At 28.0% G+C, this 15,589-nt stretch overlaps 1 protein-coding gene across 1 annotated transcript in view; it reads left to right on the forward strand.

The window, feature by feature from the left end:
* The window catches only part of IRSp53 (Insulin receptor substrate 53 kDa), a 1,008,929-nt gene that overhangs the window by 860,781 nt on the left and 132,559 nt on the right, over positions 1–15,589 (forward strand). Inside the window, exon 5 of the mRNA XM_075375577.1 lies at positions 14,128–14,189. Coding sequence (XP_075231692.1) covers positions 14,128–14,189 — 62 coding nt within the window. The remainder of the gene's footprint in view (positions 1–14,127; positions 14,190–15,589) is intronic.

Consider the following 15,589-nt stretch of genomic DNA (forward strand, 5'->3'; position numbering starts at 1 on the left):
GTCAAAAGAGAACTGTGTATTAGTTTGCTGCAGACTTAAACTTGTGAATTTTAATATTCCGATAAAAATAAGTAAGGAGCACTCGCTTATTGTATGTGTGTTTGTATTTGGTTTTTGTTTGTTTTTTTAATATAAAGAAATCATTAATAGATGTGTTGTTTAGATATAAATAATATTTATTCATCCCCGTTAAGGCGGTAAACTGCATCTGTTTACAAATTAATGTTTCCATAACACATGAAACATTACAAGTAATATATCCTGGAAACTGATGATTATTAAGTAAGGTAAAATAACAACTTATTCAAATTTAATAAAACAGTTTCTATAGCTCACTGCAGTTAACAACAAAATTAACTAAACGTAGTTAGCATTTATTAGCGGTTACTGATGTAGTTGTCATTCAATTTAATTTTTTATAAAAAAATATGTATTTATTAGCAATAAATAATACTTTCTTTCTTTTCTATGAAAAAAAGGGGACGTGTAATTCTTTTTTTTACTTCCTTGTAAGAAGTAAAGGAAGTATTGTGATCGCGAAACATTCCGGTTTTCAGATTTCAACGGAAATATCTAACTTGACCATCCCTGAATCCGTTTTTACTAGTTTCAGCGTAACGTCTATACGAACATACGTACATATGTATCTCGCATAACTCAAAAACGATTAGCCGTAGGATGTTGAAATTTTGAATTTCGTACTGGTGTAACATCAAGCACCTCCCCTTTTGATGCATTCGACTGGGCAAATAGGGTCCAAAAAAACCCAAAATCCCCAAAACTGCAGTAATCAGCCTTCATTGAGAGCTTCTAACGATATATCATGAGTGGTACTTATTTTTATTGGTTCCAGAGTTATAGCCACAGAAAATTTTAATTAATGAAATATTTGGATCTTACAAGGAAAAGGCACATCGGTTCGAATCAGACATCTCCTTTTTTTAACTTTTCTATTTTTAATCTAAATATTGATTTATTAACCTTTGACTGAAAAAAATTTACGATTAATAATAATTCAATAATAATAAAAAAATATATATATGAAAAAATATCAGAAGTATTAATGAGATAAAATTTTATGTACTAAAAATGTTTATATGTAATTTAATAGGCGTACAAGGAAGTCATTGATGTCCACATCAGATTTTTTAATAAAGAAAAGCAATCTGTCGATCAAAAAACGTTCCATATGGTTTTAATATTTCTCAATCTTCTAAGCTCCCTTGGTTCCAAAAGATACACGCATAAATTTGTTTCTTTACATCTCTTCCGGTCTTTTCTATAGCTATATCAAATGTAAAGCATTTAAAATACAAATGGGACTAGTCACTGTTGCTTTCTTTGAGAGAAATGAACTTTACTATATACAGTTGGTCGCTATGATAAACAGAGGGAAAGTATCACGTATAGGTTGAATACCTTTTCCACTTAAGTAGGTTCACATGCTGATGTTTAGCTCAGTGAAAACGGCAATGGAAAACCACTTTTCCTTACCTTTCTAATAAGTCTTGCATGGTACGCTAAGTATTCTTGAGTATCGCTTTGACAATTTGCTAAAGGTATAAAATTCCGTGAAAGTTTAGCAACATTGTTTCACTTTTTTTTTAATCCTGATAAATCAACAATAAAATAATCACAATACTTACACGTACTTAATAACATCTAGTACATTTCTTGTTAGTAATTAACGCAATTATATTTTCTAATTTATATTGCATAGTTAGTCTGTTTATATTTTATTACCTCTAATAAATTGGATAAATTGACATTTTCTGTTTTAATGGTAATTCTATTTTTATTTATCCCCGCAATTTTTCCTTTTCTTACATATTTTCTTTACTTATTTCATTTTCCTTTTTTCTTTTCTTCTTTATCTTCATTCACTTCTTCGTTTTCTCATTTCATTCTCCACGTTTTTACTTCGTCTTCTTAGTCTCTCCTTTTTTTTAATTATAAATTTTTTTATTACTTTCCTTCCATATATTTATTATCTTAATCTTCTTTTTTATTAATTTTATCCCTCATCTTATTTACTTGTTTTAGTTTAATTTCTATTATCTATTTTCCAAACTTCATGAATATTCCTAACTACTAAAGAACAATTTTTTTCGTCAAATATTAGTAAATATTATGTGGTTAAATCTAGTTTAATTATTTTTCTTACAAAAAACCCTTTTTTTAAATCAAACATTTTCATCATATTTATTATGAAACCTTATTTTGAACAGTTTTAGGTAACTTAAATTTTTACCAATTTTAAATTCAGTTTTTTTCTAATTATCTTTATAGAAATCTTTCCCTTTTTAACCGAATTCAAAAAAAGAAATTGTCGAACTGATGACGATCAATTCAACAATTATTTTTGCAATATCTTCCACATTATTAAACCGACTTCAATATTTTTTTTTTTTTTAATTAAGAGTATACTTTTGGAATGATCCCATATAAATTTTAATCAAATCCGATAATAATCTTAGGAAAAATACCAAAAGAACCGAACGGCTGAACACCCTTAGTCGCTGACCGCTCGGACAGTACAAAAGGAGGAGGTTTTATAAAATAATTTATAAAAAAGACTGACTTCAACAAATAATAGTACTAAAAAGTTACAAATAATTGTATTTTTATTTATTAAGTAAAAGTATTTACAACAAATAACTATTTTTTCAAAACTAAATAACTATTAGTAATTATACAGCAGGGGTAAGCTGATTACGATCAAATACACACGAAAATCCATCACTTTACACTGTATTAAAATGACTAGCGTTATTTACCATTGCAGAGTACTACTAAAAAATTCGTAAAACGGCGGAATATTATGACAGAGAACGAATTAAAACCGGACAAAAAGTTGACGTCTGAATATTCCCGACAAATGCCCTATCATGCATACCGGCCACGTCAGAATATTCCGTCAACGACTGATAAGACGTTAAATATATATATATATATATATATATATATATATATATATATATATATTAATTATAGGTACTAGATTTCAATAAAAATTTTGAAATAAAATAAAAACCAACTTAAAAAATAATAAATGTTACAAGTAATTATATGTTACTAAAATGTTACAAGTAATTACATTTTTATTTATTAACTAAAGTAAAAGTATTTACAATAAATTACTATTTTTGAAGTCGGTACCAGCCAACACAAATTTAAAAAAAAGTTACGAAAAGTTAGTACCTCAATCTACCGCTAGATGGCTAAACGGGATTCCCACGTGTAAAATGGGTGTAAACAGTATTCCCACATGCATTGTTTAAACTAGGATTTGTATTATATAGATCATAGGTTTTTTCTCTTTAACTTTTGTTGGCTGGTACCGAATTCAAAAATAATTTGTTATAAATACTTTTTTTCTTTTTTTCCCCGTTAATGTTGTAAATACTTAACGTTACAAGTAAAATTACTTGTAAAGTTTTAGTACTAATATTTTTTGAAGTCGGTTTTTATTTTTATTTTTTTTAAATTATTTTATCGCAATACAAAAAATGAATATTTTATCCTCCTTGATTTGACATACTCGTATTACTGATTTAAAATTACTTATTCTTATATAGTTATTTTTTTTTTTGTATTGGGTTTTTGTCAATAATGTTCGTTAAAAAATAATTTTATATTTGATTTTAAATGTTACATAAAATTATTATATAAAATACTTCATTTTTTCTTAAATAATAGAATCTAATTTTATTTAAAAAACAATTGATAAAAATTATATAAAATAAAAGAATTCACTGGAAAAAATTTTTCAATATGCTTTAAAAGGAATAAATTTGTGTTGTTTAAAAGTTTTTTTTCTTTCTTTCATTCTGGATTTTTACATAAATCCTGTTAAAACAAAAGTTTAATAATACGAAATTGAATGTATTTGGAAGTTAAATAAATATTTTCAAAGACATGTATTTGATGTTATTTTATTATAATAATTTTTTTCAATATAGAAGGCACTATATATATATATATAAAATAAGCCTATATTAAAATGAAATCCTATTAAAATTGTTGAGAGTTTTTATTATTGTACTGTTGTAAGACTTCAACTGAATTTAAAGGGTTGAAGTGATTTTAAGTGGATTCCAAGCATAGCAGACTATATGCGCATACCAACCGAATGCATCAGTCAATCTCTGTTGAAGAGAATTTTGATAAAATTCACCTACGCCACTTTCTATTCAAGATATTTACTTTACGTGCGCGAAAAATTTTATATTTAAACGTAATGGTTTACTTGTTAAATTCATGTCAATTTACATAAAACCCTCTGTTTATTTATTGATGTATCTTGATTTATCTTTGAGGCTTGATAAATACAATTTTTTTTTTTTAATTCTATTAAGTCTTCTTTATGCTTTTTGATTTAAACTAACAAAATTATACCTGTTTTAACTAAATAATACTAGCAGTAATAAATCTTTAATGAAATTATCAGAAAGAGAGACGTAAAAAATTAAATTACTGATTATATCCCACCAAAACATAAAAATTTATTGCAATGTTATAGTTAATAAAGGAAAAAAATAAAAAAAAAGAAGAAAGGAAAACGATTGATTCCAAATTGAAACAAACCGATGGGGAATGCTTGTTATTAAAACACTGCTAATTCTCATTTTAGATGTGCTGTTTGTTTAGTATAAGCTGTTAGTTTGTTACCATTCCAAAGACAATTCCTAACTATTATATTTGATTAGCATCACAAACTAGAGTTATTTATTAACTGAAACAGTGAACAGTTAATAACTAAAAAGCTTACCCGCAATATGTAAACGAAAGATAATGGATCTTTATACGTGTATTATTAACTAATGTTGTTGTACAAATGTTTTTTTATTCATGTAGTTCGTATTTACAAAACGCTTTTTATGTGAATACAATAATGTATTTATTTACAAATCCCAGCATATGTTGAAATTGGTAAATAATTAATTGATACAAAAGTAATTGAAATTAAAGTGCACATTACTTACACGAGCATTCTCTCCAATCTCTATCAATAGAAATAAATAAGGGTATTTTATTTTTGATTTACAGCCACCTATACATATATATATATATATATATATATATTTAAGTGAAACAGAGTAAGTCTCTGCCCAATTACCTGAACTACAAAGGCATTTTATTCATCTTCTATTACTCGAATTTCTGATTTTTAACCAAATTCAATCTGAACTCAGATCCTATATCTGGAAGAAGAGGAATTCAAAGTTCAATTTTCTTACTTTCACGTTTAGAAAGCCTATAGCTCTAGAAGGGAAAATATTGCAATCGGTCAGATTTCGGCATATGCGGTATTCACCGGATCTTGACGTTTTGACACCTTAGAAAGCCAAAAAAAACAAAAAAACCGGATGGAAATTTTCCTGATGTTAATGTTTGTATAAACGTGTGTTCGGTGTGGGCCTCTAAATTACCTTATATCTCCAAAACTATTGAACTGATTTAGAGAAAACGTGGTCACATTACTTTTATATATGAGGCATTGATGCCATTAAACTTTCCACTTAAAAGGTCAACAGGGGGGTGATGCTCTAGAGCAAGGTCACTTTCAGTACCTCGAGATTTCGTCTTATTAAGGTCACATTTTTTGTTAGGCACATTTGTTTACAATTAAAAGTAACAATATTTTTTTTTAAGTTTTGAAAAATCGCACCCCCACCCCAAAAAATGTTTTTGTAGTCTTCTGCTATGTTGTGATGTCACAGGTGAGCGGTAGAATTAAATAAATGAATAATATTTAAAGCGTAAAAAAGTAAATCGGTTTGGCTGGGTCTCGTACTCGATCGCCCGGTTGATTTGGTCCCTGGTGCGTTAAGCCTCGCGAATACAACAGTCAACATACAAGCGAAATTTATTGTATGTAAGTTGTGAAATTACAACTTAAATCCGCATTCCTGGAAAGTCCTACAAACTGTGTTGTCAGATTTTTTCTGTTAAAGCCTATTTAAAAAGATTCTTTGGCAAAAATCTACAAAAAGGGTCTATAATTTAATAGAAGTCCTGCAAAATCATCTCTAGTTAAAAAACTAATAACTTTTTTAATAATTTTCAGTTCTTGTAAAAAATTACAATGGTAGTACTAAATTCCTAAATCAGAAACCTATAAATATTTGTTATGTATTGGGTTTTTCCAAACTTTCGTTAATTTTTTTAAATCTCTTTTTTTTGTTTTACAACTTCTGACAAGTTGACAAATTTAATCTTGAGAGAGGTTCTAGACCAGTATATAGAATTTCCATTCTTTATTTGCCACAAAAAGCCAACCCTCTCGTTAAACTAAATTCCTGAATAGCCATGTTACCATCGTAACTCAACATTATTAACGAATAATAATATTTTACAACACTCTTAGACTAGTAAGAAATTTAATTAGCCTGAATCAAGGATCTTCATTATTACCTGACTAAAGATATGATTTTGTGTTTAACCATCTATCTCAGATTCATATAAGCAGAAGACAGAGCAATCCAAGTATTGGAAATATATCAACTGTAAAATTTACAATATTTTTCTCAAACTAAGATTAATTTTGAGTAACTGATAACATAACATAACATAATTCGTTTTATCATTTATGAAAATTGCTTCATCCACATAACTTTAAACGCTGAATGGTTAAAAAATGAAGAAATACTTTGAACCATGAGTTAAAATATATATTTCACTTAGCAGTAAGAACAAAATATTGTCTTGAGTTGTTGACGTGTAATAGGATAAAAAATGTTGTTGTGGTTGCGGAATCAGTGTGTTACGGTTGATGTAATATATTCACATCAACAAAATGTTTCAGTCAGTGATATATCTATCACTTCGAAAAGTATTACTCGTGTCTTTCTCGCTCAGTTTTACTCGGCATTTCTTAGTTTATTTTGTATTTGTGGCACTGTAATCTGTGATACATTTATCTGTTTAAAAAATAAAAGTAAAATAATTTTTATTCTTTACGAGACCAATAAGAAACTTAATTTATTAATTATAACATTTATTATATTAACTAATGACAATAAATAAATAAATATTCTTTTAATTTGACATATATGTCATTTACAACTACTTTATTTTAGCGAAAAAAGTTCAATTTTTCTAAAATATTTACACATTCCAAAAAAAAATGTTAATACATTTTTTTTTATTTTATAAGTAAAGATCAATATCTAAAAAAGAACCGATTTTTTTATTTTAGTATACTGATATACTGGTTCGAACATTTCATAATGAATACGTAATGATAAATACATCTTTTCTAGTTTGTATGTAATAACTATCTGAATTTCGTTATTGAAATATTTGAAATATTACGAAAGACAACTGCTGTTCTTACCAATCTCTCGATGTCCCAAGTGCTCTCATTTGAAATCTGTTGTTTCTAAAGGATCGTAACTTCCAGACCATTTGCTAACGAGACGCAAGATATCTCATAAATTGTAGGGAACTCAGCTAAAGGAACAATATATAGGGATTATTCCTACCCCTCTTCTCTTAAGTTAGAAGACCTGGAAGGGTGTCTCTAAAACATAAAAATGTTTATACGTTGTTTCACATCGAGAAATACTGACGTTTTTATAATATATATATGTAAGAATTAAATGGATCTACTTTTCACAAGTATAATATTCTTTAATATAGCATTAAATTTGGAACTTTTTTTATTATTACTTTGTCAATTTTTATTTTATATATATATATATATATATATATATATATATATATATACATTTATATATATAGATAGTTTAATAACTGTTATAGCCCAATATTATATTACATTTTAATATTATATAAATCATGCACATAAAATTTAAAGTCCTATTTATCTGAAATAAAATTTATTTATTTTAATATAATTTATAAATTCTTCTGCATATATTTATTATTATTCATCAGTAGTTTTGTTGAATTAATAAAAAAAACAGTTATCAATGGAATGTCTCCTAAGATTTTTTCGAACGAACATTATTGTTATTATTCATTCGTTTCTAAAAAGGTTATTCTCGAAGTTCTACTTACGTTACATATGCTAAGTTAATAATATTTATTTATCTTATGAATTGGCTAGCGGTTTTATGGCAGTTCTTTCCAGGTATAAAAAAGTAAATTTGTCCGCCATTTCGGGGTCTTACATTTGATTTAAAAAATTTATAGTTTTATATTTTACGCGTTGTAGTAAATCTTACTTTAGAGCATTTGAACTAAATTGATAGCTTACACCGTTATTGCATAATGGTTATTACAAAATTATAATTTTGGCGGCAATTTTGAGGTGAACTCGAAAGCCGATCGCAGGCATTCGTGTATTTTGTAATCCTTTAATCCAAATCCGAAGTCAAAATCAAAATCCGAAACAAAAAGTGTTCACGCACATACATATTAAATTCAATAACGAACTGAAGATATTGTTTTTGAAAATAAAGAAGATAATACAAAGGTAATGAAAGATAATAGGAGAAAGAAATATCAATATTAAATTTCAGGAATATAGTACGTGAAAAATGAAAGAAGTTTGATATTTAGGTAAAATAATTAAAAAGGATAAATGAACTAAAGGAGTTGTTAAAAGCAGACTGGAACAAGCAAGAAAATGTTTTATGTAATAAAGACCCTACTTGTATTAAATAAACATGGATCTAAGAATTAGAAAGAAATTCCTGGAAATACGTAACTGAAGTGTAGAACTTTATATAGTGAAACGTGGATGATAGGAAAAACAGAAATGAAACCCTTTGAAATGTGATTATAATAAGATAATGAAAATTGATTAGTTCTCTAAAATTCGAATTGAATAGGTTTAAAGACGAGTAAGAAAGTGAAATTTGTGGCAGAATCTTGTAAAGAGATGAACTTTGTCGGTGGGCGATGAATGAATTACTATGAATTGCTGGTCAATGGCTTAACTAATCAGTCTTAATTAACGAAATCCGGATAGACAACGAGGTTCACTTAAATGGTGAATTACCACTATGCACTGATAATGGTAATGAAAGGATATAGTAGACTGTAAAACCCTAGAGGAAATAAATACTGAAATATATGAAACAAATGATTGAGGATGTAGGTTGTAACAAATATATTAAAGTTTAAAGATTAGCACAATAAGAGGAATGGGGAATAATATTAAACCGGTTAAAAGACTAATCATTATCCCTAAAAGCATAATAGTTTATTTAGTGTTGCTGAAATTCTAGTATCAAAAATTTATATTTTAATTATTTGTAACCGTGTTAAAAAATCTCATTGTTTTATTAATATTTTTTTTAATTTATTATTATTTTCCCACACTTTTACAGCTTTTACTTTTGCCGGTGACATTCCTTAAACTCGGAGTAATTTACACCAACGAGAAAAGGCTTGCTATTATTGAGTAAGTGCCTTCCGGGTAACATGGCAGGTGTCAATTATCACGCTCCTTTGCATTAGCGCGTGGGTCTTCCACTGGATCTTCAGTTTTGTAAGACTGTTGTGCAAAGTAGATGTATTATTCCCTCCGCAGATATAATTATCGGTATTATATAAACTTCTTTTTGATTCCACATTACTTTAATTTCAAAAGCAAGATCTATATATTTCTGCAGCTTCTCATTGTGTTTAGTGTTGATCTTGTTACTTGATGGGGTGGCTACGTCTAATTAGGTAAGTTACTTTTTCCATTTTATCAATTAATACTATATCTGGCTTATTGCAGTTGATGGATTTTGTTGTTAAAATTCCCTGGTTCCAGAAAATTTTTGCGTTGTTGTTCTCCAAAAAGGAGGCTGGCCATAAGTATAGTTGAGCCCTTTTTGAAACTCTAATCTATCGCAGAGTTCTATGTGTACAATCTTTGCTACGTTGTTGTGCCTCCTGGTGTACTCTGTCGGAGCTAGAATCGGACTGCCAGTGATTATATGGTCTATTGTTTCATTGTGTTGCATACATAACCTACATTCGTTGTTGATATTTTTTTTAAAAATAAATCTCTTAAAATTTCTCGTTGCTACTACTTGATCCTGTATGCTACATATAAACTCCTCCATCTCAGAATATAACTTTCCTTGCACAAGCCAATTATTTGAAACTGCTTTGTCGATTCCTTCCTGCTCTAGACGGTGTCTATATCTCCCATGCAGCTCTTTTCTTCCCCAATCTAGGATTTTATCTGCATCGCTCTCTTTCTTGTGCTCTACGTTGTTAGTCCTGTTGGCTAGGTTTAATGGCGTAGAGTTTTGGTCTGCCGCTACGGTGGCTTGATAGAAGGGGTGTTGCCTGCTATGGAAGTAATCCCTTAAGTTTTCGTTCTGGCCGTAGCATAGATTATTAATATCGAGTATTCCTGTTCCACGTTCCTTTCTCGGGAGCCGGACACTTTATTATTATTTTTTTTCGATTTTTCGTAAATATTATTCGTTGCAAAAGTTATGAAAAAACAGAAATTACCGAGGTGGTAAATTTACCAAAGAGGATACCTTGGCTTACACCGCGATCGAAGTATAAAGTGGAGAAGAAAAAACAGAACTACCAGAAATTCAAGCGTCTGTATTGGCTATTGTGTAAGGGCTCTCAATTTTCTCTCTCTTACAAGGTCCTTCTATATAAGACCTTCTTGAAACCAAAATGGGATTCAGCTCTGGGGACGACTAATGACAGCAACCTTAAAGTGATCCAAAGGTCACAGAACAAGACATGGAGGAAAGTGACCCGACCGCCATGGTTCATCAAAATACATGAATACCTGGAGATCCCTATGTTCGAGATGAGATTATCCGTTTCAGTTCTAAATACGTGATTAGGTTAAATGAACTTGTAAATCCCCTTGTTCTGAATCTGTTAGACAATGGTGATGACGTTAACTGATTGAAAATGGTTCATATGCTGGATCTTAGTGATATTCATTTAAGATAATCTATTTTCATGATTTTTTCTTGTTATTTTTTTTTAACAATTTTTGTTTACTATTGTCTTTGCTGTTTGTTTATTATTGTTTAATTCTGTTTTCATTCGTTTATTTATCTACCTATGTTTATCTTCTATTTGATATAGATATCCCCTACGAAGTGAATATGTTGTACACATTTGGTTCGTAAACTGGACGAGTTATAGAACCCATTGGTAATAGTGCTTTTGATATAATAAGTGTTTATTGGATTTTTGTTGCTACTATATCTATTTGAAATTTATTATCATTAACGATTTCTGTTATTGTAATCTTTTACGATTCATTTTTGTGGAGGCCATCATTGGATAGCCCCTCTCATGTAATATTTTAACGTATTATTTACATATGATTTCGTCAGGAAAAACTGATTGAAAGTTTTATTCTACAGCAAAAATAAAAGATTTCTTTCGAAACATTCTGAAAGGTCTTCTACTCATTCTTGATAATAGGTGGCGTTATTGTTCATAGCTACTAAGTTTTTTATTATTTATATATATATATATATATATGAATATACTACAGTATTTGGGTTTACCTATGTTTGTTTATTTATTTATTGTAGTATACTGGATTTTAATGGTTTTATTGAAATTATAGATTTCATGTTTTTCTTTAACATCATAATTTCTTTCTGAAATTCATTAATTCTACTTGAAGTAAACTGAATATAGTTATTTTTCAATAAAAAATGTTAAAATAAAGTTTTCTTTGAATATTATATAATAATATAAATAGTATACTTAATTATTATAATATATATTACAGTAATTTCCATACACAATATTTGATCACGTACATTCAAAATATAATCATATTACTAAAATAAATATGCCAGTTTGTTTTGTAATAACTTTGTTAATTGGTTTTCAGATTTTATTGATTTTACACGTCAAGTGTACAGAGATTGTGAATATACTTAAATGTTTCAATTAAAAATGAATTGTTAATTCTTGATGAAAAAATTCTTTAATTTGTATTTCTTAAATTTTATGTAATTTTGAACTTCCCGTTTTATTTTAAGAAAAAAAAGAAAACAACGCTAGATGAAATTCGACTTTCAGTAAAGATTTTGAATCTGATACTAAGAGCTGTAAATCTTACTTTTTACTCTGACCCTCTAAATCCGATAAAAGTCACTTCCTTTTATTGCCCGCTCTAAAGGGATTTTTGGATCCAATCCGGCCCTGCTTACACACTCTAATAAATCAGACATATTTATGAATAGAATGTATTTGGGATTTTACAGATGAATTTAGTGATTAATAAGATGAAAATTGAAATTTTTACGATCAGAACTCTTATTATTTTATATTTTTTATAATTTTGAAAAAATTTAAAAAAAACTAGTTGCAATAATCTGATTTCTAAACTAGTTTTTTAATTTTGTATTCAAAATTTAAATTTAAATTTAATTAACTACTTTAATTTTTGTTAGCTTAATAGATTATTTTCCAACCAATAAGTCCTTCATACATTTTAGTGGCTACCTTGATAATTTAAACCATGGATTATCCTACTTTCAGGATTCCTGAAAGTATGAATTCAGGTTTATCCTACTTTCACCTATGTGGTCTATCTATATGCTGTCTTTAATATGTGGTAGTGCACACGTGCAGACACACACACACACATATATATATGCATCAATGTTTTATTTAATATAAACATTTTATATTGGTATAGATAATATTTAATTATTTATTATTATAAATATTTTAATGTTTTATTACAAAAGTTTTATTTACTTTTTTCCTAATATATACGTTGCAATCTCTTCAAGTAGTGAACAACAAGCAACCCTCCTCCACGGCCCAATCTGATGAAGATGGTATTTAGTCTGATGAAGATGAGGTTTATCATTAGGCCGACCATTCCTGAGATATGTGGTTAATTAAACTCCAACCACCAAAGCACACCGGTATCCACTGTCTCGTAATCAGATCCATTTAAAAGCAACTTTGGTACAATTTCGGAATTTCTTAGCCCAAAGAAAAATCAATGTAAAATAACAATAATTAACATTATTGTATTTGGTTTAAATTACACCTCCGTTATTAATATGTTGTATGTAATTTGTATATTTAACGTTAATTAGACGAGGTTAACGAGAGAAGCAATAGAAGGTTACATTTGGTTAGCTGCCAGCTATATGTTGATTTACGTACGATTCTTCAATAATTGAATGAACATAATCTAAACAACCATAACCTACGCTCGCTAACCTTGTCTAATTATCGTTAAAAATCAACTCTAACTTTTACTAGAATTTGAACCTCAGAATCTTCGAATTTGAAAAAATAGCTGTTAAACAACTGATTTCCGACGACGAGTTAACCATTAGATCAACCGATGGGATAAAAATTTAATCGATTACAATTAAATTAAATAAAATTGTATATATAATTTTCGTAGAATTTTTTCTTTTTTTTTTGTAATTTAAAAGGAGTTTTCATTACAGATCACGTGAGGCAATATTTTGTGATTTATATGCTGGGAATGAATTTTAATTTTAGTTAATTATATTTCTTTCATTTGACAAAATTTAAAGGATACAAATTAAAAATAATTATCATATGATATGTATAATTTTTTTTCAGCAATCTTTCTTTAATAAAAATATTCTTTGTTTAAATATAAACACAGTAGTGCGGTATTAATACATCATTTTAAAACTGGAAATATAAAGCATAGAAGAATTAGAAATAATCGGAATAAGAAATAAAATATATATTTTAAATATCTTTAAAAATCCCGTAGCGATAGTTACTTGTGGTTAAGGGAAATATTCCTTACAGAAGAACTGCGAGTGTGTGACGCACCAATTCTTTACTAAAATAGTAAATTATACCTCAGGTTTACATGCCAGGAGAAAGCTTCCGTTAATTAGATACTCGACAGTAAATAGCAACTTGTAGTTGAAAACAATCGGAAAACTAATTATCTCCCGACTAAACTCTAACCAGGCCAAAATTATTTCAGAGTTAATTGAGAGTTTATAACTAAATTAAGCTGAAAACATTACATTAATAACAATTTATTTTGGGTGTGTAATTAATCATTATTTTGATGTACAAAAAATTTACATACGCTGTATATTTACTTTCATATATACATTCATTTAATAGTACAGCAGTTTTTTTATGTTTCTTTTAAGATTTTTCCTTTATTTTATTTTTCTTTTTCATTGTAATCTGTTGCAGGTTCCGCTTTGATGCAAATCGTTGAAGTTTACAAAGAAATACAAGCTCAGCAAATGAACATTGTAAGTAATTATCTTTTATGTAAATGCTTAGTGCTTAGCTGTTGAATTGAATTGAATTTTATTTGCTGCCTTCAAAAGTTTCTCAAAACTATTTTACCAAACAATATTAACTACAAAATAGTTATATAAAAATTAGCAAATGTTGTGAAATTTAATAACAATGTACTAGTACATAAAATTATTTCCGAAGGATTTATATTTATAATAGAAAACATAAATTCTTCTACTACGCCAGTTGAATAAATTTTTTAATCCATTAATGCAACTGTATCTCTCGATTACAAGACTGCAAAATCGAGTACACAACGCAATAAACTTAATTCCTTATATTCTAAACTTTTTAAAAAAATACCGTTTAAGGTTAATAAAATTTTAATCGAATTTATTTATTACTGACCAGTCATAGAGACTTGTTGAAATCATTGTAAAATAGCAGAAAATTTTAGTATATTGAACAAGTTAGAACAATGAAAATTTTGACAAAAATTAAATTTTAAAACGATATGAAATACTTTTATGAAAAGATCTTTACTAAGAATAATCAACGTGTTCAATAATAATAACATTACAATTTGATAAGATAAAAATCCATAAAAAATAAAAAGTTTCATAGTGTCTGACTATTTTTCCAAATATAACACCTCAATTAACATAAATTATCATTCGCTCTAAATAATCTGATATAAAAAGAAATTATAATCTCTCCTTTAATATAAGCTATTTAATCAAAGTTCATAAACGCATGTTACTGACTTTGTATGTGGAAATATACAGCCAATATATCTCCAAAATAATGTGGGGATATTATACGGTATATAATGTACCGTAAGTACATCTCACAAAACACACACACCCACACACAGACACACACACACACACACACACACAAAACAAATGTCAAATATCGATATTCTCCGTTGAATATCGACATATACCAAATACGTCGGTGAAAGACCGAAATATTTGCTTATTCGGATTTTCACCAGTATATGTCGACAAACACAAATTTAAGCCAAATATAACCTACGCTTGCTTCACTCGCTAACTTCTAATTAACGTTAAATATTCCGATTATATATGTTATTCAGCAACAGTGGAGGCGATTAATTAAATTCACCTCATTTATTAAAAAATTTAATCAAATTTTCAGCATCTTATAAATTGAAAGGGCCAACCAGGATGTATAGAATATGTTAACTGCATGGATGAGCGATAACGATAAAAATAAATGGTCAGATGACTTTCCCTTTGTTCAATTTTTTAAAAAAAAATATTTTTATTCAACTTTCACAATCAGTGTACACTGAATGCGGAGAATTTGATAAATCGCCTTCAGTGTTAAAGAATAATATATATAATTTGTATATTTAACATTAATTACCGAGCTAAGCGAGCGTAGG

This window comes from Lycorma delicatula, chromosome 9 (assembly GCF_047948215.1).
Source record: "Lycorma delicatula isolate Av1 chromosome 9, ASM4794821v1, whole genome shotgun sequence".
NCBI lineage: Eukaryota > Metazoa > Arthropoda > Insecta > Hemiptera > Fulgoridae > Lycorma > Lycorma delicatula.